The 23,391-nt window shown below is 42.1% G+C and overlaps 1 protein-coding gene across 2 annotated transcripts in view; it reads left to right on the top strand.

The window, feature by feature from the left end:
- Positions 1–334: 334 nt before the first annotated feature.
- fancc (FA complementation group C) overlaps positions 335–23,391 on the top strand; it is a 25,732-nt gene continuing 2,675 nt past the window's right edge. Inside the window, exons 1-13 of one of the 2 annotated variants that reach the window (XM_031856616.1) lie at positions 335–464; positions 2,798–3,031; positions 7,452–7,539; positions 7,712–7,806; positions 13,037–13,144; positions 13,243–13,307; positions 13,649–13,813; positions 13,962–14,109; positions 17,011–17,066; positions 17,188–17,287; positions 18,451–18,526; positions 19,964–20,078; positions 22,626–22,800. In XM_031856616.1, the coding sequence (XP_031712476.1) occupies positions 2,843–3,031; positions 7,452–7,539; positions 7,712–7,806; positions 13,037–13,144; positions 13,243–13,307; positions 13,649–13,813; positions 13,962–14,109; positions 17,011–17,066; positions 17,188–17,287; positions 18,451–18,526; positions 19,964–20,078; positions 22,626–22,800 (1,380 nt within the window). In that variant the 5' untranslated portion in view covers positions 335–464; positions 2,798–2,842. The remainder of the gene's footprint in view (positions 465–2,797; positions 3,032–7,451; positions 7,540–7,711; positions 7,807–13,036; positions 13,145–13,242; positions 13,308–13,648; positions 13,814–13,961; positions 14,110–17,010; positions 17,067–17,187; positions 17,288–18,450; positions 18,527–19,963; positions 20,079–22,625; positions 22,801–23,391) is intronic. The other variant, XM_031856617.1, reaches the window with a different exon arrangement.

A 23,391-nucleotide genomic window follows, 5' to 3' on the forward strand; every position in this document is an offset into this window, starting at 1 on the left:
TCTTTGTAAATACATTGTCACCTTGGAGCTAGAGGGTAGGACAATTTGAAGCACTATAAATTCCAATTTCAAATATATTAAATGTAAGCAAGGGAATTCACATATATATAGTATAAATTCCCTGTGTGTGTGTGTGTGTGTGTGTGTGTGTGTGTGTGTGCGCGTGTGTGTGTGTGTGTGTGTGTGTGTGTGTGTGTGTGTGTGTTAGCTATGAGAGCCGGAGAGCCATCTGACTCAATTTCCCAGCAGGCACTGCCAGGATGACGAGTTGGAGGGGACGCCACTCAGCCAATAGTCTTCCTCCATACACGGAACTCCGAGAGAAGAGGGAAGTTCAGTTTGTTTACATCGCAGGACGAAAGCTTGGCTTCTTGTCTGAAGACAAAACGTTATATAATGAATGGACACAGCTGACTTCTGCTCCGTGAAGATTTCAGTTTGATGGTTGCACGTCTTGTTTACATGTAAGTCCACATTAGAAGCTACAGTAGTTAACACGTGTGTACTGTAGTATAGTGATTAACGGTAACTTGCTAACACCTGAAGTAACGGTTGTGAACACATGTGGTGTATTCGTGGAGTCGTAACGTAACTCGACACCGTCTGACGTACAGCAGTTGTATGTTGAAGTTCTTTGGTATCTTGAAATTGAACTGATTCATTGTTTCAGCAACATTCATTGTAGTTGCAGGAGAGTGGAAGAAATACTGGCATCCTGTGGTGTGGTGTAGTTATTGCACTCGAAACGTTTTTTCTAGGTAAATTGGCGCGCGCGCGTGTGTTTGTGAGTGTGTCCATTGCTTCAGATGATCTAAGTTAGATCTACTATTTGTACCTCAACACTGTATATTGTTCCTTTTAAATGAAAGCATTTCTTCAAAGGTAAAGTTCGGGGCTGAAACAGTTCGGTGATTAACTGATTAATCAATTGATAGAAATTTAATCAACAAAGATTTAGATTGTCAATTAGCTGTTTAAAAAAGTAATCTATCAAGCAAAAATGTCAAACACTATGAAGTTCAAGCATCTCAGATGTGTGACTCACATTTGATCCATGAAACCATTCAATGAGCCTTCATGCCCTGTATTGATACACTTGCACTGTTTATGTTTCTCCCCTCATTTATTCAGGTGTGTGTGTTGATGTGTGGTCGCATAGGCGTGTGATAAATGTTGCCTTGTAGGAGCAATATGATGAATAAAAATAGTTTATAATTACGTCAGCCCAAATTAGTTGAACAAAACTGTTCCTTTTATGGCTTCTATTGAGACAACCCTTTCTCTCATTTAATCCCTGACTTCTTCAATAACACACTGAAATACATTTGTAGAAAGTGATGTTAAACTGATTTGATTATACTGAAATAATGTCAACAATCTCTTAATTGGAACAGCAAACTCGCGCTTACCCAAAGTCCACAAGCTTAGTTTAACAAATCTTCAAAGATAATATTTGACCAGTCACATCTCGTTCCTGCTCCAGAATGTGTTCAGCCAACACCGGCTGTAGAGTATGTTTATGTGCATTTACATATCTTTTTTTTTTTTTTGCCTGAGTGACATGCATTATACCAACAAAGTTGTGTAAGGTCAGTACACATGCCTGTGCATTCATGTAACTGTCTGTACACGATAGAGGTTGTGGGTGACTGATACTCTGATACTAGGTATTCAATTCAATGCAATTCTATTCCACCTCTGCTTTGTTAAAAACGTGAGCCCCCAGCACAAGTCAACAAGAGGCGTTTGTTCCTAATTTGGTTGAGGCTTTTTTTTTTTCTCTCTCTGAAAATGAGTATTTATATATTCACATCAGCCAGCCATAGGGGCTTTCCAGCAGAGATGATGGCAAGACATTAAACAAATCATGTATAACGAGGTGATCATAAAACACAACCCTGTGGTGTTGTCTCACACAGACATGTCATTATGGCAAAAAAAACACATACACACACACACACACTATTCCTAGGCTACATACAGACACAAAGCACATCCTCACCCACACCCTTGTGGTCTGCCCCCCACATGTTTTTCTCCTCCTCATCATAAAAGGTGAAGAATGTGCTGTTTATTTCTCAGTAGGCCCGTGTGTGTGTGTGTGTGTGTGTGTGTGTGTGTGTGTGTGTGTGTGTGTGTGTGTGTGTGATTGCCTGGAGCTTAAAAGTTTGATTGTTAGATTGTGGTAATAAGAGTTTTACACAAGATTACCACAATATGCTTCAATTTATTTCCCACTTATTATTACTTCCATTGTATTATCCACTTCTGCTCTCACAGAAATGGGGGATGATGTCGGCCACACAAGCATATTATTAGTATACATTTAATTTAGTTAGTAGATGATGACCTTGACAATTGTGACACTCACTGAGTTCTTTAGTACAAGGTACAGAGTTTGTGTTTAAAGCTTTATCACCAAATTACACTGAGATCTAACAAATATCGGTATTTCCTTATAAAATATTTGTTAAACTGAATTTCTTTATTTTATTTTAGATCCTGCATTGTTTACATCCATCATTGAGCTTGCAGTCTTCTAGTGGAAGAATTGCACAAGGCACCTTTAGCGGAGTTTGTCTTTGTTTAAAGTGAGTTGGCTAAAAGTACTCAGCGTTTCTTTAAAACATCTGGAGATGCTGCTATTATACATTGGAAGTCGATGTGTAGTCAAGATCACAATGTAAAAGTGTTGACATTGCGAAGCCAAAAAGTAAAGATGATTAAGGACAGATGATAAGATATTTGTGTTTTCTGTGTTACCCTTGATGACGGACCTGATTTTTGTCTCACTTAGGCTCTTGCTTCGGTCCAAAGTACCTTCACCGGGACAAGTAGGACAATGTCTCAGCTGCAGCCACTGATCCAGCTCCAACAAACGGCAGAGCCCCCGCTGAACGTCCAGGAGATGCGCTTCTGGCTGGACAAAGCAGTGGCGTGGGGCCAGGCTGACACTCAGAAAGACACCTCCCTGCATTTGAGCAGACTGAGGGATTTCCTCCAGCAACTCCTCACACACATCAACAACATGGTGAGCAGATGTAGTATAAAAAAATTTGATGTCGTGGCTTCACATATTTTTTTTTTTTATTAACTTTATCAGAATGGAAGGGATGCTTTGAGATTCATATTCTTGACAGATATATATATATATATACACTTTATTTACCAGACGCCCGCTAAGTCTAATAAAATGGTCCGTATCCACTAAGAGGCCTGTTTTACAGTCTTGACACTGTACCAAAATAAATAAATTAGATCTAGTTACGCCAAACAGCCACCCGAAGTTAATTTAAACACCAGCACGTCTAGTCCTCACACACACACACACACACAGAAACACAAACATGAAAAACGCACACGCTCCAAGCCAGGGCATGAACAGTAAGTCCAGCGTTGGTAGAGTCCTGTTAACAGAGGCTGCTCTGTGCAGAGTGTATGTCTGCCTGGCAGTGCTACAGTGTTGAGTTAGTCAGGTAATAGTCGCATTGGGACCTCCAGCGCTAACCTAATGTATCCCCATATCAGGTCCAGCAAATTTGGGAATTGGATAGAGGACCGGAGGGGTGCAGGACTGTGAGATTTCAGTGTTACCGCGTCCTTGCCTCCTCCTTCCAGCACTTTTCCCTGAGCACGTTCTGCTTTTTATAACCAAAACTCCCTCACATATCTCTCTCACATAATATACGCTCCCCTTTTTCTCACAGAAAAGTCTTTTTCTTGTCACGGTGCTCTTGCAGGTTTTCATTTGTGATTCTCTACAAACCCATATGTTTTAATGTAACACTCTGGTGATAGTTTAGAATCAGTCTCAGTGTCTCTATCTGTCTTTCTTTGTACTCGTACCACTTGCCATATATTCTTTATAGATCAATGGCTGTTCTTTTTATCTGTCTGTCTCCTTTCCTTCTCTGCTAGCATTATTTCGGGTGTATGTCATGCAGAGGTGTCAGCATGTGTAGGATAGGGGAGCGGATACGAAGACAGAAAGAAAGAATGGTATAGCTTAATTGGGTCGAAATCATTTTTACTGGCAGTGGGCTCATAAAAGTCCAGCTGAAGATAGCCTGCCTCTTGGCACCATTTTGCATCCTTTGATAACTTAACAACTTTCCTGTGGCTTATGGCCTGAGATGAGAAATACTCCGATTTATGATTCATTTCCAGGTTTACACTTGGTTAGAAAAGTGGAGGAAGTATCTTGAAAATATTTTGATATGTTTTGGAAAGTTGCTTATTTGCTCTCTCGCTGAGAGTTTGATCGATACCACTCTCATATCTGTCCGTTTAATATGAGGCAGGAGCCAAGCAGCCGCCTAGCTTAGCTTAGAATAGCATAACGGTTTGAAACGGAGGGAAACAACTAGGCTGGCTCTGTCCAAACCAAATCCACCTTGCAGCACATCTACAGATCACTAACTAACATGTTGGATCCAGCCCGGGTAGTCTGAACAGAAATGTGTAAAATGGCTATTCGTTATTTTAGGTGGGGTTATGTTATGTGCCAGCCTATTTCTTGGACGGACGCAGTAACTTCCTCCAGTCTGGTGATCACCATGAGGTTGTCATGCAAACAATGGAAGTTTTAGAAAGTCACTGTGCCGATGCCGAGTCCTAATCCGATTTTTCTAGTCAGCAACAGAAGAGTTTCCTCTCTAAGATACATTGTCTTGTCTCAAAGCCCGTTTATAATCAAGGAGGATGTTGCAAGGCTTTGACGGCGCGTTGGCCCTGATAGTCAGTGATGATGACTTTCTGTTGAGATTGCTGATTCTTACGGGCATTCCTGATGTCACAAAGCTTTAGTAAAGTTCTTAATGTAAATAAGCAACCTTTTTTTAGTTGCATCACCAACAAACAAATGAACATGTATACACGCACACAACGTTGACCATGTGTTGTTGGATTGATAGGAAGGCAGAGTGTGAGGGCTGTTTTCCAGACAGCGTTGGTGGTGTTTTGGGGGCACTTAGAGAAGCCCTACATGGCCTATTACCACTCTGCTTCCCATTAATGGTGATCTCATCCACTTGAGTGAGTCAAGTTAATCTCCTTGTCTGTCTGGTGCTGGTTTTGAACATATAGGCCAAAAGTTAATTTAACGTCTTTCCTTTTATCCAATGCTACATTAAGGCGTCTCCATGTCTGCTCAGTGCTCTCTGATTATTTCTGATGAAAAGTGCATGAAGCAAGAATAATGCATACTGGCAACGCAACAACTTTTGTCATGTCTTTATTTCTTCTCTGCAATTCTTAAAACTTTCTTTCCTGTTCCTTCTTCCCTTTTCGCTGTCCTCTTTCTTCCTAACTCATAATTACTCTATGCGGTATTGCTTATTGCTGTTCAATTCTGACTCCAAAAAAACCTGACACAGAAATCTAAACATGATGCACGATGGAGTGTGAGTGAGGCTGATGGCAGGATGAGCCCAAAGGGAAGCCATGGGACAAGAAGAGGGATATATTTTGAAGCCCATCAGAAAACCAATGGGTGGTATTTCAGATTGGCGTCCATGCTTTTCCACATTCTAAGATCACATGAGATACTGATCACCAAACAATCATCTTTGGTTGAGCCACAGTGAGATCTCTTTTTGTGGGTCTCTCCTGCATCGAAGCTGTTCTCTACAGTTCAATTAGCTCACAGGTGAAATTCATGATATAATCTTAAAATATGCAATGAATACTGACTAATATTGTAAATGCATGATTCATGCACATGTGTGCAGACTTGCTTGTAAATTTAAGTAGTACGTCACCTCTTTGATCTGCTTTCTGTGCTGTATGTCCCACTGCAGTCATCTTATTGTAAAAATAATGTCTAATGCAGAAAACCCCCACTGTATTAAACCCAGAAAGGTAATTGGATGAAACTAAAACAAATTTGTACACAAAAATGAGTTTAAAAGTCTTCATCTAGACTGAAGGCATTTGTCTCAGTCTCCAGCTTGACTTGAAATGTTGTCAGCCCTGAGGAAGCGCAAACAATGTAGAGTACTTTTCTGACAAACCTTTAAGTTTGCGTACTACACCGAGTTGGGGTTGACTGATTCGTCTGGCAGGTTGACATAAAACATGGGTTTCTTGGTTAAAATGCAATTGAGCCAGTGTCTGCCGCGGGGGGGGGGGATTCATAACCTAGCTAACCAGCGCCAGGGGCGGGACTAACACCCATGTCAAACTGTTATGAAGTGTTGTCAAGCTGTGCACTGTAGACGGTATGTTTTCACAATACAGCCCGACATCGTAGTTTGTTTTTTACTTTGCTTCATTCTTAAAACCCCTGCACAACCAGTGGCTCCACATCAGCGTCGACTTTAAATGCCGTTAAATTCGGGCGGATACGTTGGTCTCTAGGGATTGGTGACAAAAATCCTTCCCCCCCCAACGGAAATCGGTTAGAGTGGAGGAAAGTCAGACCGAAGATTGAAACTGAGTCTGATATCATATTCATATTAAACTAGAAACAACAAATGAGTTGGTTTTCATTCTATTGAACAGCCAAACAAGTTTTAATGATCACCTTCTGTTTGGCTCTGGTTTAATATAATAGTGCGTGTAACAAAGCTCCGGTCTTGTTCTTCACATGGACTAGGTCCTCCATTGGGCTGTTTTTGGTATTCAATCACACTCAAATTACCGTACACCAAATCTGGTTTCCCAATGGTTTCAGCGAGCTGCCCTGACATATTATTGGAATCTTTCCAGACCGTGTGACGATCATCTGGGAAAATGTAATATTCTCAAAGCTGAAATGAATAGTCAGTCAGGATTAAAGGCTTTTCAAGTTCCTTAATACAGTGTTTACCCTGACTTGAAACCTTCTGGATCTTTTAATTGGCTGTGAAGTGAAACAAATCACATGGTCTGTTGTCTGAGCTGGATAAAGAAGCACAGACACACACGTACTTAAACTGTCACAGGTATAGCGCTCTCGACCAGAGCCCCTGTTCTGCGCTGTGTATCTCTCACTATTGAAACTGTGGTTGTAATTGTGACACGACCAAAATAGGGGGAAACAAAGGTGACGCATGAGTAATGCATGACTACTGTGCACCTGTGGATGTGCCTGCTATTCAACTTAATATCCTGAGCCATTAAGTAGACTTGTGATCTTCTAATGTTTGGTGGTGTTGTGGCACACAGGGTTGCTAGGTTAAAAGGATTAAACAAAGGAGGATGAAACAGAGGAGGAGGTGCAAATATCTATAACATGGTGAGGCGTTGAAGGAAGGAGATTTTATTTCGGGGATTGGTTCCACTTGTGTAATGTCTGATTATATGCCAGATGGGGAAAAAAGAAATTACTGTGTATGTGCCTTCATCTCAGAGAACCAACCCACTTAAGTTATTAGTCCGAGCTATGCAGCTCAAAGGTGTGAGAGTACAAAACATGTCTACTATTAAATCCATTTTCTCCTGCCTGTGGCTGTCTCTGTAATGTCCCCAAGAGCTCCACAGCAGAGACCATGAAGATGCTGCCCCTCCTCGGACAGTTTCTTGGCCGACTCTGCTGGAACCCTTATGTCACTGCTGATGGTGAGTGCACCGTGGGAACAACTTTAACTCTGTATTGGGGAATAGTGGCTGGATCGGGTCCAGACTAATGATCGTCTCTTTACAAGCATGAGTCATTTTGATGCTTATGTATGTAAAAGAGGTGTTATATTAAACCAGAACTCGACCATCCATTGTGTCTCGCTGTCTGCAGCTACAGGCAGACGGCTGCTGTTCCAGTGTTTGTGGGGACTGTACTCGGAGCATCCGGGCAATGCTGTGGAAAGGAAAGCCAACCAGTGGATACGGGTATGGACTGGACTCTCTCTACCTCTGTTAATAGAGAACTTAGATGGAAGTGAATTAGGTAGACTTAGAATATTGATTCTTTTTTAAATATATAAATAATGGTTTAACAAAAGTGATCCGTGATTGCTTTTACATGCCACTTTCTACCTCTGAGATTCACTTCATCTCTGCATGTGCAGTAACTGGACATTTCCTGAACTTTTTGTTAAATTCCGGATCAAGTAGAAAGAGCTCTTTAGCACCCAGATTTCCCTTGAGGTTGATGCGTCAAACAGAAACCGAAGCATCCCTGCTGTTTGTGGTTGGACCTCAACTGTATCCCTGATTTTATGTCATCTCTTTAATCTATCTAATACTTGTATAAGATTCCTAAACAACACTACAAACAGAAAGAATAGGGCTAGACATCATTAGAAATATTTTGATACCAGTGCCGATAGAACACCTCCGTTTTGGTACATGATCAATTATTTCTATCCTGACACTAAATAAAATGTTTTATAGTAAATCAAGCCTCGGGGTCTTGCTCACAAGTGAGGGGAAAATGGAGCGGTAGATGTACAGGCAGTTTGGTGCGACGTCAGCAGTGATGCGGGCGTTGCACCGGACCGCTGTGCTGAAGCGGCAACAGAGCTGGAAGGCAAAGCTCTCGATTTACCAGTCCATCTACGTTCCGACCCTCACCTGTGATCATGAGCTTTGGGTAGTGACCGACATAATGAGATCATGGATACAAGCGGCCAAAATGAGCTTCCTTTGTGCTGAAATAGTGTGAGAAGCTCAGACATCTGGAGGGAGCTCATAGTAGAACCGCTGCTCCTTCGCATCGAAAGGGGCCAGGTGAGGTGGTTCGGGCATCTGATGATCAGGATGCCTCCTGGACTCCTCTCTTTAGAGGGTTTCCCGTTACGTCCAACTGGTAAGAGGCCCAGGGGTGGAACCAGAACATGTTTGAGAGCTTGTATACCTCCTCTGGGGTGGGAACGCCTCGGAGCTGGAAAAGAAAGAGCTGGAAAAAGTTGATGGGGAGAGAGTGACGTCTGGAGGTATTCCAGACGTCTCTGTTAAGCCTGCTGTCCCTGCAACCTGGCCCGGTTCAGTGGAAGATACTGGATGGAAGGATGGAGTAAAGAAACATTGTCAATTAAGATGCCACATGAAGTCATCCATCTTTGCTGCAGTTTCATTGGTCAAATGGACCCACCTAGTGGGGTTAGACAGAGATTAAACACATAATCATGACTGAGGGAAGCTGGAATAGGTGGAGACAAAAACTCCAATTGTCAGGCCTGGTCTGTTTGCTGTTTATGTCCTAATTAGATCCGGAAAGACTGGACATCCAGACTGATTATCATCTCTTAAATACCCCAACAAACTAAAAAGAATCTGTCTTCGATTGCCTTTGGGCCGCTGAAGAGATTTTCTGTCTGATTTAATTTTAATAGGGGTTTTCTCGCCAGCCCTCTGCTTCTCCTCTCCAATGGGACATGGATGATGAATGAGGTAGATTGGGTCTCTGTTAGTCTAAGCCCTTTGTGCCCAAAACTGTAAAACATATTTTGAAAGCAAATTAGAATTGACTGTTCACTGCCCCTCGTCACCAGAGAAGCATCAGCCTTCGTATTCTGGTTAGTTGATCTCGCTCACCGTGTGTTCACGGCGCGCACACACTCACACACACAAAGGAGGGAAGGAGAACAGAGGGAAGACAACTTTGAGAGGGTTCACGCAGATGGCTTATGATAAACAATGTGGAACTTTCACATTTTTTGCCAGATTAACTGTGTTTGTATTCTTTTGATTAATTTCTCATCTAATAAAACATCTTGCTAATTAAAACGGTGCCTTGAAAGTAAACCTTGAAATTGCCAGATGGTCTTTGAGCCATAAGAGGGGAAGCAAAGTGCACGTGTGTATGGTTGTGTTTATGTCTACAGTACGTCCGAGTGTTTGTGTGGGCATATGTCTGTATATATGCAGGTCAATGTGCAAGTGGGGATGGTGTACAGACTTACAATTTAAATTACATTTACGTTAATATATATTTTTTAATCAAAGTAAAGGGAGATGATATTATGTTTGTGCTCCTTCAACACTGCTCATGAAGCCACTTTTACCTCACTCATCTCTGCTGGAAGGAGGCGATCATGGTTCATGGATCAAGGGAAGATTTTCTTAGAATAGGCAGCAACACTTAAGGTTTAGTGAGAGTGCAAACTTTGCTATGATTATGAACAGACCATGACCAAATAACTCTTCTTTTCTGCTCACCCTTATTCAAACAATGATGGCATTCTTCCTTGATGAGCATTTAAAAAGGTTCAGGTTCAAACTATATTTTCAACAATTAGTTGTGGCTGAATGCTTGTGATAAAGCCCGGATAGACAGAGTCAAAGGGTTCACTAAAGTGGCACGCAGGACAGGATGAAAGTGTCCACAAGTACAATAAGCTCATAACAAACTCTGCACCTCCTCCTCCTCTGTCTCATCTTCTCCAAAGAAGCTTCCTCTCCCCACAAATGACAGGAATGGCGGGAAGCACAAAAAAAAAAAAAAACCTTTTCACCACCGCAGCTCATCACGTCTGGGGGAGCAGTGCAGATGTATGGTTTTAGGCCAGAGATGGTGTGTCTCTGTGTCTCTCCCTGTGTCTGCGTTGTGTTGGACTGCCGGTCCTGGAATGCAGAATGCAGCCTGTTTTCTGTTAGCCCTGTCTGATCTTGCTCCCCAACATTGTTTTCCTGCTGCCTTCTTAATAGACTGAGGGTCTTTTGCTAAGTGGCACCTAAATACTGTAATTTTGTGCTTGTGCTCGCATATGTATGTGAGTATTTGTGCAAAAACATGTGTTGTACTGCTACTGTATATACTGTTCTCCTTAAATTATAATAATGTGCAGAGCTTTTGGCCCTCCCTGTCTGCCTCTCCTCTCCACATCTGAGTGTTCTCACTGGGTTTGGATGAATGCTGGGTACAGCCACATAGCTGCAGGCTATGTCAGATAGTCATTAGCTCAATCGGTCTGTTTCTCTACATCCTGTACTAGCAGGGGGACCACACAGTGCTGCAGCAAAATGGCACGATGTTTGAAGAGATGACAGATAAGTAAAGCATGAGAGTGTAATATTAGAGGGCCGGAGGATGGCTGGTTTGATATCTTATCCTTTGACGTGTATCTTTAACTGACTCAAACGGGGTGAACCAAAGGTAGGCCCCGGAGCTGCTGTGGCTGCTTTAGTGTTTAAAAACATATTTTCGACGGCTCACATCGGCTGCTTCACTCTCTGTTTAATTTGGAGATGAAAGTCTCTTCGTGACAATAATGTTTCCCCTTCATCCTTTGGTATCCTGTTGGGTGGCATCCCTCTTTCAGTAAATCTGACTTACTGAAAGTATTATTTATGGTTCTTCCTTAACGTTTTTTCCGTTAACTCAAAGGTTCAATGTTTTCAGAATGTTATTTCTCATCAAATAAAAATGACAATTTTCCCTTTTGCATTACATAAACCTCTTTATGTATTTTGAAATACCTCAAATTCCTGAGGTCAAAAGAGTATAGATTGGACATTTGATTTAGGAGGAAAACACACTGTTTGAAATGACTCTGTTCTTTAATGCACACAATGTCAGTGCACTGAGTTTGAGCACAAGTGCTTATAACTTCATTATTTTGCACGCTCACCCTGACTTTTCTGTTCTCCTTTTCCCTCATTTCATCGCTTCTCTATTTGTCTCTGTTGTTTTGACCATCTGAGGCTATACTGGAGACTTTCATTGGTTTTGAGAGAATTCAATCATGGCTCAGTAATTGTTAACAGGCACTCATCAAAACCAACTCAAGTCTATGCTTTGTGCATTTTTCTCCATCCTCTGTTTTAATTTTAGATTTATAGAGGGATCATTTCTTTGGCAGCAGCACTTCCAAGACCCCAAAACCAGCTCGGTTTGCTGTCTTTTCTGTGAAAGAAAAAATGACTTTTGACCTAAAGTATTTGCCATCCATCTACCCATTTGCCCTTCATCGCATTCTTCTGGTGACCACGCCCTTTTCCCCCCGCTCTAAATGCAGCCATCGCACTGCGTTCCAGTCTCTCTCTCTGCCATTCCTTCTAACCAGTCCTCCTTCCCTCTCATTTCCCCCGGCTCCACTGTGCCTCCTTACCACGGGTGGAATAAGTGTGATTGGTTTTGTATGTACTCAATGTGCAGAGTTTGAGGGTGCTCAGATGGAAGTGATTGGGGTTATTTTGTCAGACTCTGTGGAGGGTAAGCATCTTAGCGTGCTGTAGAGCCCGGCCAAAGAAACCACAGAGCTCCACCAACAGCGCTGCAGTGCTCCTCTCGCTGGGATTATGTTTTTTTACCCCTTCACTTTTTCTTTTTTTAATACATATTGTGCCACTCTCATTCTCTTCCTCTCCTCATCTCGTGTTGACGTCCTTTGATCTGCAGTTTGAAAGGGATTTGTACTTCTTTAGTCTGCTCTTAGTGGTGTGGTTTTTTTTTCTGTTTTCGGTTCATTGGAGTTGTAAAAACAGATGCGTGCTGAAGATGTGAGGCCTTGGCTGTTTCTGTTGGATCGCACTTTCCAACTTGTACCAGTGAATCAGCTTATTGTGATCAAATAGAGAGGGCTGTTTCTAAAGTCTAAATCAATCCATGATTCAAAGCAACACTTCTGAGTGAATATCTATGAAAGCAAACATACAGTTTATTAATCATAAGATAACTAAACACTGTGTGGCATCTTTGTTGCTATTTCTAAGAATGTCTGCCTCGCAATGTATTCCTTGAGAAGAAGCATCCCTCAAGTTTGAGAGCCACTCTTGTAAGATCATGACTTACAGTACGAGTCTAGTGTTCCCTCTTTTGTTCCCAAATTATGACTCGCTTTTTCTCAGACGAGATCAGCGGAGTTTATGAGTCTAGTTTTATCAGTGTATGATGAGGCCCCTTCTGAAAAATGCTTGTAAAACACCAAGGCCCTCTGTAAGTGTTCATTTCTGAAGTTGCTCATATGCCGTCCATACATTCTCGCTGAAATGCCTTTTTCTCCACTCATGTGGTTCAAATGATGTGACGCCAACAGAGTCATCCTATATTCCAGTAACTCATTAGCTTTGATGTTGTGGATCTCGGGGTTCGGGCAGATTTCATTAAAGTCTGTTATAGATGTACACATAAAGTGCCAATAATCAGCTGCACATTATGTTGCCTGGCCTCCCACAGAAGGTTCTCTGTCAGCTTGCTACAGAGGAAGACGATGATCCAACGCAGGCATTGATGAAGCAAATGGGTGTCCCGCCTAAAGAGTACCATCTCAAAGTTCTGAGAAAGGTATCGGCCTTTCCTTTCTGTTTTATTCTTGCCTGCATTGATAGATACGGTAATTATGTCAACATTACATGCAAGTTGTGCTCTTTCCTGCTCTTCAGACGGTGGCACTGCTGCAGGAGAACATTGGGAAGAGCTGCAGCTCTTTGGGCAACATCAATCAGAGGTACAGCACAGAGGAAACAAGGCCCGCCACTTACAGTTATATTCATAATTAATCACCTGCTGATTATTTTCCCCAATATTTTTTGGTCCTATGAAATAGTGGGGAAATATTGATCATCACAGTTTCCCAGATCCCACGGTGATGTCACCATATGTCTTATTTGGCAGACCTACAGACCCAAAGTTATTCCACTTACAGTGGCATTCAACAGAGGAAAAAAGCAAATCCTCATGTTTAAAAAGCTGGAAACGGATATTATTTTGCCTTTTCTGTTTTTATAAAGTAGGTCATTGATAATAAGTTCCAGATAATACAGATTCTGTCTATATTACTCTGTGCAGGTGTTCATGTGACAACATTCTGGCCACATCAGAGGCTTGCGTCCCCCTGGTCACATGTCCTGAGGCGGCTCCTCTCATTGGTGCACTTCTGCAGCAGCCAGTGACTTGTGTCAGGGCAGCACTTAGTGAAGACTTCCTGGATGCTCTGAGCTCCGCCCATGCCAGGTAGGCACACTGAGTTCTTGTTGGGCGGTAAAATATGTTTCCAGGAAGTTTTTCTGTTAAGTTGTATCAATACTTGCTTATATTTTAGATGTCATGTTTGTAGCTGCGATGATAATGTCAGTGCTGTTTTCTTTGTTGTTTTTTCTAGCCAATGCTTGTCATTGGAGGAGCAGGCTGTAGTTTCTCTGTGGTATCACAACCTGCCCAGCCTGGAGGAAGCAGTGCTCCGCCTGCTGGAGTGTGCTCTCACCAACTCGAGGTCAATTCCACAGAAGCAACTGGAACAGTCATTGCTGGTGGGTAATCTTCTGAAATGAGGACTCAAAAAGGATGAAGTCACATACTTCTGTGATAGATATGTCCAGATTTGCTAAAAACATGTGTTCTGTCCACATGTGTTCTGTTCCCGTGGAACCCTTGATATAAGTCTCATATATTTGACCTAATATACCTCCATGCACAGCTACTTTGAAAACATCATTGCAAGAAGTCTATGACAGCCAAGCATGGACTTCTATGGCATTTTGATGAATTGGTGACACATTGCTGTTGTTAAACGGTTTTGTTCTGTACATAGTGTGACTCATCTGCCCTGCATTAGGCTATAGAGTCTCACATCAGAAATCATTGCACGCTCCGTATGTTTTTGGATCCCATTTGAACTGATTTGTAAACTGTGAAACCAAACAGTTTGAGTATAAGGCCTACTCATTTGTTATGAGGTATAGCAGTTGTAATGTTTTTGTATGCATAGTACTTGGAAGCGTTCCTTTGCGTTTTTGGTTGATCTTTATTGACTGTTCTTGCCGGGCTAACTCGCACCACTTGGCTTTGCTCTGCATGCATCCCACATCATTTGGCTAGCTCCAAACTGAGTCTCACATCATTTGGCTTGTGCTACACAGCATTTACTGTGCTGAGTATGTACTGAACTCTGTCACTTGAGTCCTTGGCCACTCCCCACTTCATATAACTTTTAACTCGGATCATGCCGTGTTTAAAAATCAGAAGGTTTCTTTTTGATTTATAGGTTGTTATTGACTGTCCTCATTACTACAATGCAATCGGAAAATACCAGCAGTGGGTTGTGTTCTTTTCACTTGGCCACCAAGGGTTGCTTTTTTTATCCCACAATAACTTAGAACATGTTGGACATATTAGTGCAGCCATTGGGAGAAGCAGGGATAATAATGAATAGTTAAATGTGTCACTGAAACTAAACGATTCAAGAACTCTCAGATGAAACACGTCCAGAATCTCGGCCTGTTCACCGAGTAGGCACGACACAGAACAGAGTGGAGATAAATCTATGTAGACGTGCTTTCTACAAATTGTTTGTGCCAAACGTCTGTGCCATGCAATACAATACCCATGAATGCAATCCTATTTACCTAGTTTACCGATTGCCTTTGGAAGCTAGACATGTCAGTAGATTTACCTGCCAGTGTGCCTCATGTTAACTTCAGTAAAGTTTGTCAGTTGTGTCACTTGTGTTTTCCCACAGTGATGGTCCACTTGAGCTGTGTACATAACAGACTTTAAGCAAACCTTTTCAGTTCTGTTCTCAAAATGAAGATATATTGGAACACACTGGTGTACATGGGTATAACACTGCATGTACAACAATATGTCTGCCTGTTGATTGCACTTGATTTATGCTTTGTTTATGAAATTGCATCTGGTATAGCGTGTCTGCCGTTAGCAGGGTGGGAGGCATACGTTTAGGTTTCACTCAGCCTTCAGGTTGTTTGGAAGTCAGATGTGCGTTTCACATGTGTCTCTGTGTATGCGAGTCTCCGTTGGTGTACACGTGTGCAAGAGCAACACAACAACAAAAAAGAAGAAGAGGCGTGTGAGCCGACTGGCTTGTGTCTCCTCTCGCCTCCCTTTCACTCACTTGTTTAAAACTGCTGCCATCAAAATTGTGAAAGATGAAATGAGGCTCACATTCCTGGTTTTGGCTTGCCCCACCGCTCTGTGATCCAGTGAGAGACACAGGTCCAATAACAATAAACACTCACTTCCTGGGCCTTACTACCAAAAACAGGATGTTTGTTGTGCGCTGTAATTGACCCTCCTTGAAGTGTTAGTGGTAAGGTATGGAGGAGGATGCTCAAAAAATAACATCTGTTTTCACTAGGGGGGGGGGGGGGACCATGGAGTTGCACACATGCATGCACGCTGGCATGCAAGCCGAATTACACTGACACCCATTAAACGTATGCCAACGTATTGCAGATGCCCGCGTAAATGTACCTTTTGATTGATTAATGCTGTTTTCCGGCCCGAGAGGACAAAAAAAGAAACAAGACGTGTCAAAACGGAGGATGACTGCACTTGATTTGTATGTTGGGACGTTGTAATGACGCCATATAAACACTGGGTGGGGTTGTTTGTTCTTATTGACCTCACTGAGACTCTAATTGGTCTTTTACTCTGGCACTTTTACAATTACATCTGCAGTTTAATGTGTGTTTTGGCTGGATTGAAAACGATCTTAATCACCCCTTTACAGAACTAGGTTGTTGGTACATTTCTGGCCTTGATGTACCAAAGGCATTGTAATGTACATTTTACTACATTATTAACTATAGTTTTTAATTGGCTGTGGCGAAGTCAAATAAATGGAAAGTTTACCCATAACTGATTCTGTTGCTCTGCTTAATCTCTCTTCTACTGCATTGTACTGCAGGATTAAAAGCCTGTAAAGTCTGTACTTGTGCTCCTCCTATAGTGAAGCGTGTGTCCCTATATACGAGTGTTGGGGGGTGAGAGGGAAAATAATTGGGACAAGAAGATATATAAACGTGTAGACATGAACAGTGCAGCTGTTAAATGTTTACGCTTGGGCGTTTTAGAGTGTGTTGAATCTAAAACACATGGTGTGTGTGTGTGTGTGTGTGTGTGTGTGTGTGTGTGTGTGTGTGTGAGAAGAACTGACAGAGTGGTAAACTGTGTGGTTAGTGGGGAGACAGTGAGAAGAGGGAGGAACTGACTCGTTGAAGAGTAGTAGATGGTGCAACAGTGACACCCAGTGATCAATATCTGGTGGTTTGTGTTCTTGAATTTAGTTACAATGGAATGGATAGGTTTCATCATGTGCTCTCTTTAGTTTCTGAATTGTAAGTGTAGGCTTTTAATATCCATGAAGCCACACAATTTTACAAAGTTAAAAAATGTGTTTTTGTGTGTTTCAGCCTAAAGCCTGTGCTCAGCACTGCTCTATATTCCTGGTTGTAAACGACATCTTCAGGTGAGTGCTGGAGTGTCACTTTAGGTTGCTGTGGTGCTCCTGTGTGAGAGTGTTTTTGGTTGGTGTATCATGTTGCGATTGTGTATTTCTGTACGGCCATAATTGTTTGTGTGTCCCACAGGTCCATCCTTAAGCAAGCCGAAGGGAAAGAGTCTGTTAAGTATTTCATCCGAACCTTTACCAGCTGTTTCCTCAGGGAACTGGCACTGCAGCAGCATCAGGTAGGCCTCCACTCCTCAACCAAAGAACCCAGAGTCTGACATCAATATTTGTGTTTTTTTTTAAGGGCCGCAACTATTATCAATTACCCATTTTTATTCAGTGATTAATTGATAATTTTTTTGGTTCATAAAATTTGGTTCAAATGGGTGGTTGATTCTTTGTTGATTGACCAATCAATTAATCATCTGATCTTTAGTTTTTGATATACATACATATATATATATATATATGTATATATTTATTTATGTATGTATTTATAAATATATATTTAAGTCTAATCTATTGATTATTGTATTGGGAGACAAAATAAATCCATGTTTTCTTGTCACCATACTCCACCACTTTGTGTTTTTTACCTTTATTATTATTGCCTGAAGTGAAAGGAAGGTTACTTCTACTATGCCGCAGACTTGGATGCACACACAGGGCGATGAACAATTAGCTCCCCTCTGCAGGCAAAATCACTCAACATTTGATGAATCCTCCACACCATTATCCCTTCATCTCCAGCCGAGAGCTTGCTACACTCACTGCACACACACACCATGGTTCACACCTTTTCCTCGTCGACAAGAAAGGCAAATCGCTTTTAAAGCATCAATTTGTGGGTAATAACTTTTATACAAATGAAACGCCTGCAATGTGTGGAAACCTCTGTGAGCTGTTACACTGATGTGGCAGTTTACTAAAACTCTCAGCCCCCACAGATTCTCTCAGATATACACGAGTCTGTTGTTGTGGTATAGGGGACCTCAATCAACATACCCTGTGTGACTGTAGGGAACTTTCTGGCACTCATATGTGAGCCATTACTGTCAAAAGGCTAGAAAACATAATGTGTGTTACGACGTAGGTTCTATGTCTTACCTGCTGACCGGTTTGGTGAATATAGCTCAACTCCTTGTCACCCCTGTTAACCAGTAGGTGGCAGTGCTATAGTGTATTTACAGTGGAATCTGTTTTAATGGCTGTAGTCACACTGCACTAAACGCTACCTATTACACGCTACATTACACATTAGCACCTACTGTATCACTGTTACACAGACTCCCATTCAAAATGCCATTTTTCAGGCTTTCAGAGCACAGCGATGTATGAGTTCAAGGTAAATATAATTTACGTTTATGAAGCTCAGGAAAATGTGTGCTTTGCGTTGTTTCAGACGCGCGTATCCCTGAAGGCCATGTTTCCACAGTCACCTCAGAGTCTGCTGCTTCCTCTCTTGACCCGGCCGTCAGGTCAGTATATACACACACACACACACTCATCCGCGTGCGTGTGTCCGGATATTTGACGCTGACACAATGTACAAAACCCCGCATTGTGAGAAAAGCTCTCTTCAGGTATTCTTTAACTGTGTGTCAACAAAGGTTTCCTGCTGCAGACTGAATGGACTCTTGTGTGTCTCGGTCTTGACGATCAATTTTAGTTAGTCAGCAACTGTGTTAACGTTTTTATGTTGGATATAAAAGTTGAAATAACGTTGAACAGAAGTTATGCTTAGTGTCGTTGCTTATATCAAATCTATGCAGACGTTTAACGAGTCGCCTGTTTTTTACAAGATACATTTGTTGTGAATAACTGAAACTCTTGATTGTCTTATACAAACACACTAATGCACCTTATTGTTGTTCTTATTTAGAAGAATATATATTTAATCTGTACTGAATATGCATTACCGGTGTTTATGTCTAGGAATCTTTACTGTTGAACCGATGCACAATAGGTGAGCGCAGGGGAACGGTGGAGCAGGGCTTATCAGTGTGTGCCCAGACCGGCCTGTAGGCAGGAATGATTTACATGAATGCAGCCATTTAGGGACACGCTGGAGCCCAGCCAGAACGCAGAGTTAATTATTACTGTGTATGTGTGTGTGTGTGTGTGTGTGTGCGCGTGTGCGCGTGTGCGCATGTGGTGAAGGGCCATTTTTCGCTGGAGACTCAATGTAAACGGTACTGTGAAGAGTAGAAGGTTTGATGTCTCTTCAGGATTTGGGCTTCCTGTGAAAAAGTTATAAATCAAGACCTAGCATGGCATTGTTCAAATATAGCTGGGGGGGGGGGGGGCTGGATCAAAATATATTTGGTTAAGTTTCTTTAAGTTTGTTTGTTAACCTGAAGTGTCAGTTAAGTGGGGTTTTAGTACAACATTTGGTTCGTGAGTTTTGTTTTTGACAAGCACCACTCCGGCCCTTTAAACACATGTCCAGTGGGTGTCCGGTGTGTGTGTGTGGTTCGGGCATCTGATCACGATGCCTCCTGGACGCTTCACTTTAGAGGTTTTCCAGGCTCGTCCCACTGATCCAGAACACGCGGCAGAGATCACACCTCTTGTATGGCTTGGGAACGCCTCAGAGTCCCCCAGAAAAAGCTGGAAAATGTTGCCTGGATGTCTGGAATACCCTGCTAAGCCTGCTGCCCCCACAACCTGGCCCCGGATGAGCAGAAAAGACAAAGGATTCAAAATCAGATTGTAAAATAAAGCTGAATCTCTCTCTCTCCCCCTCGCTATGGGTGGTATCAATCTTCCTATTCAACTATTAAGCAAATTCTTGTATTCCCATCATTTTAAACTGCTCCTTTAACAAGAAAGGCTTTGCATTTTGTGAATACTAATTCATTTTACATGTTCTACAAGTAATCATTATGTCTGTATTTCTGAATCTGTTTTTGCAGAGATGCCTCAAGAGGCTCTCAGACGTCACCTGCACTGGCTCAGCGGCTCATTACAGAGACTGACAGAGGAGGAAGAGGAGGGAGACGGAGACAACAGCAGTAGCACCAGATTAGAGTGAGAAAGGCTTGCAGAGGGAATGTGTTAATGTATGTCTGCATCTACCACCTCACTGAATGCCTGTGTGGTGTCCTTATTTCCATTAACTGCTGTTGAGGGGGTGGTGAGTCAGATATTTTCCCCTTGCATCACAGCAGAGAGCTCCCGGTGCAATGCTCGGAGGCTATTAGCTTGGGAAAGTGAGAGCTGTCATGTTGGAAAGCCCAATAAGAGTGAGAACATGAATGCAGAAGAAGAACTAGAGAAAAACATACCATATTAGTATGAAATGGAGAAACGCTGAGAGTGAGGAGCCTTGGTTGCACGCATTTAGAGAAAAAGAGGATGCAGATGAAAAGCAGTTGATGTCTGAGAGATGGAGCAGCTGGCTGGATACGCTCCTGCTGCGGTTTTTAACGGGGCTCATTATCCTCACCACTGCTCCATTCTCCATGAACAATTCCCAAAACATTGTTCCGAGCCAACGGTGAAAAAGTAGAATGGTGTGTTGCTCTGAGCGAAGATGCAACTGCCAGTGCTCTGCAGGAGGGGGCTGCTGTTGGTATTTAGGAGCCAAGGGGAAAGAGAGAAGATGAGGAAGAGAGCCTGATGATGATGATGATGATGTTGGGGAAATTCGATGAGAGATCCTTCTCACTCTTTAAGTTATTGCCTCGTTGTTTCAGCTGTGTTGCTCTGCAGCAGCTCTCTATCTGGTCCTTAAGTCCATCTTGCAATCTTCAAATAAGTGCACTTTTTTAAAATTTTACATTAATCTGCGACACTATTTTAATTATTTATTAATATGCGACATGTAATTAATTCTCTTGTCTGTACATTGTGAGAGAAGAGGGAAAAATGCCCATTACATTATCTTCAAATCACTTGTTTTTTGTTTTTTTTCTTTCTACCAAAGGTCTAAACCTGCAAATATATTCTGTAAGCTAAGAAAAGGAAAAGATAAAAAGCTATGCAGTTAGGAAGCTAAAACCAAAATGTAGAAGAAGAAACCATTGGGCTCAACCAAAGAGGAAGAAGAGGAGAGAGCCGGCGTCCGTTTCACCACATTTAGAATCCAAACAAGGTTTATACACACAAATCTATCCGAGTTCTCCTTTTATTCCACTTCTTTGCAGTTCTATCTATAAAATATTTGGCATTTTTGCTTGAAAACCTAGAGAAACTTGTGTCATGGACGAGTCGTCTTAGCTCTAGTCTTGTTCTTACTTTTGCTATCCTGTATTCTGTGCCCGGCCTTGTTTCTGGCAGGACTGTGTTCCACGTCTTGCAGTACTGAGGGAAGAGAAAGTGAAGTATTATAAATGTAACTGGGCATGAATGTGAAAAGGTAGTTTTAGACAAAACACAACTTGTCTCAATGTTGTAGTTTGAGATGTTTCTTAAGTGCTATAAAAGCATAAAACGGGTCCTCATCACGTTTTATTGTACACCAGTTGAATCACAGCTGGCCCTCAGTGTGAGAACAACTGGGGACAAATGATGGGATTCAGTATCGGTATAAAAGCTCTGATTCTCTTTGATCATGTGTTGTCAGTGGGGCAGGACGGACATTACTGGCAGCCACTCAGAGTGGCGGCTCAGTGATGAAGCTATTCTGATGTAGATGCCCACAGACAGCCTGTTGTTAGATGGTCCGTGTGGCACACTGGGAACACAATAATGTAATGAACATTTTTGTGAAACAACATCACGGTTGCGTTTCATTTGTCAAAATGTATTGAAACACCTCGACTTTCTCTCCTTTATGCCGTTACGTTTTTTTTAATTGTTTGAACCACGACTATATTATGTGTGTATCATTTATTTGGATGACATTTTACTCGAGCAGTTTGGGTCAGGACTTGGAGAAGGAGAAAGTCGTGCATATTCATACACATACCTTGGGAAGCTGGGAAGTGGCCGGCTATTTAGGAACTAAATTAAACCTCCCAAATCTGCTTAGCTTATAGATATTGTTACTGTTTAAAGAATGGTGAACTTATAACATCAAGTATAATGCTTTGTTTTTAACCCACCATTACAAATTACAATTGATTTGACAAAAACAAACCTCATCACGATGTCTACTTCCATAGTTTTCATCCCTATCTCATAGCCTTCATCGGCAGATTAAGTTTGCTCAGTTGTCATGTAGATATATAAAATATCAGGTCACATGAAACTCCAACTGTTGATGAAGGCCACAAGTATGTGGACTTTGTAATACCGCACTGCTCCGTGGTCGAGACGGAATTCGTAATCTCAAGATAATTGGTGATTTTTACTATAAATGAATACCTGCCGTGACCGTGTCGCTGGTATAGTTTTCACCTTGTGGGGCTGTGTGTGTGTGAGTGGCCAGCTGTTATATGTTTCTGTCTGTGGACAGGAGGACGAAGGGGCCATTGGTCCCCTTGACCCCTTGTGTTTTCATAAATATAAGGTGTGCTGCAGTGTCATTTATCCACGCACTTCTGCCACCGCAGCACAGATCCCATGATGCCTAGAGGGAATATTAGCTCTCTACCTTTAGTGTTGAGCTCTGTTTCTGCTCCGGTTCTGTAGGAGGTACCACAAAGTGTTCGAGGCCTGGTTCCTGCTGGTTCAGTGTGCCCACTGGGTGCAAGTGGCTGTCCAGCTGCTGGTGACATCGGAGCCTGAGGACTGTGGCCCCCTTCTGTGGCTGCTGATCTTCTACCACCACCCCACTAACAGGGGCCACCACAGAGCACTGCAGCTGGTAAGATTTTTATTAGAGAAAATAATTCAGTTGATCTAGTTAATCTTCATATTGAGTTTTTTAAAATTTGTCCAGATATTCATGGTCCCCAGAGGATGTTTCCCATGAGTTCCTGGATCCCCTGACTTTTCCTCTAGTGTCACCAACCATTCAACATTTGAACTTGTCTATGATGATGTTGCATGCATTTAACTTAACACACCTCTGTGCCCAGCCTCACAGAGCTGCAATTGTGGTCTTATTTTATACCCACTTATTTTGGAAACCTATTGACATTGTTCTTATTATGTTGTTGCTGGTATTGCATTGGCTGTAGCTAAAAGGCAACGAACACCACTCTGCTGACTTGCTGATCTTTGTATGATATGACTTGAGAAGGAAGTAGTTTGGATATAATCTCAGACAGTCTGCCTTTAGCATGTGCAGTATCATAACTCAACAAGTTAACAATGGGGATGCTCTGTTCTGTTATTGGAAGATGTGTCTTCGTTGAAAGCCATTGAACAAATACAGAGATAGAAAAATAACACATTCAAAAAAATAAATTATGGTTAATCAGAGAGAGAGAGAGAGAGAGAGAGAGAGAGAGAG

The sequence above is a fragment of the Anarrhichthys ocellatus genome, unplaced genomic scaffold (genome assembly GCF_004355925.1).
Source record: "Anarrhichthys ocellatus isolate YVR2014 unplaced genomic scaffold, GSC_Weel_1.0 scaffold17, whole genome shotgun sequence".
In the NCBI taxonomy this organism is placed as follows: domain Eukaryota; kingdom Metazoa; phylum Chordata; class Actinopteri; order Perciformes; family Anarhichadidae; genus Anarrhichthys; species Anarrhichthys ocellatus.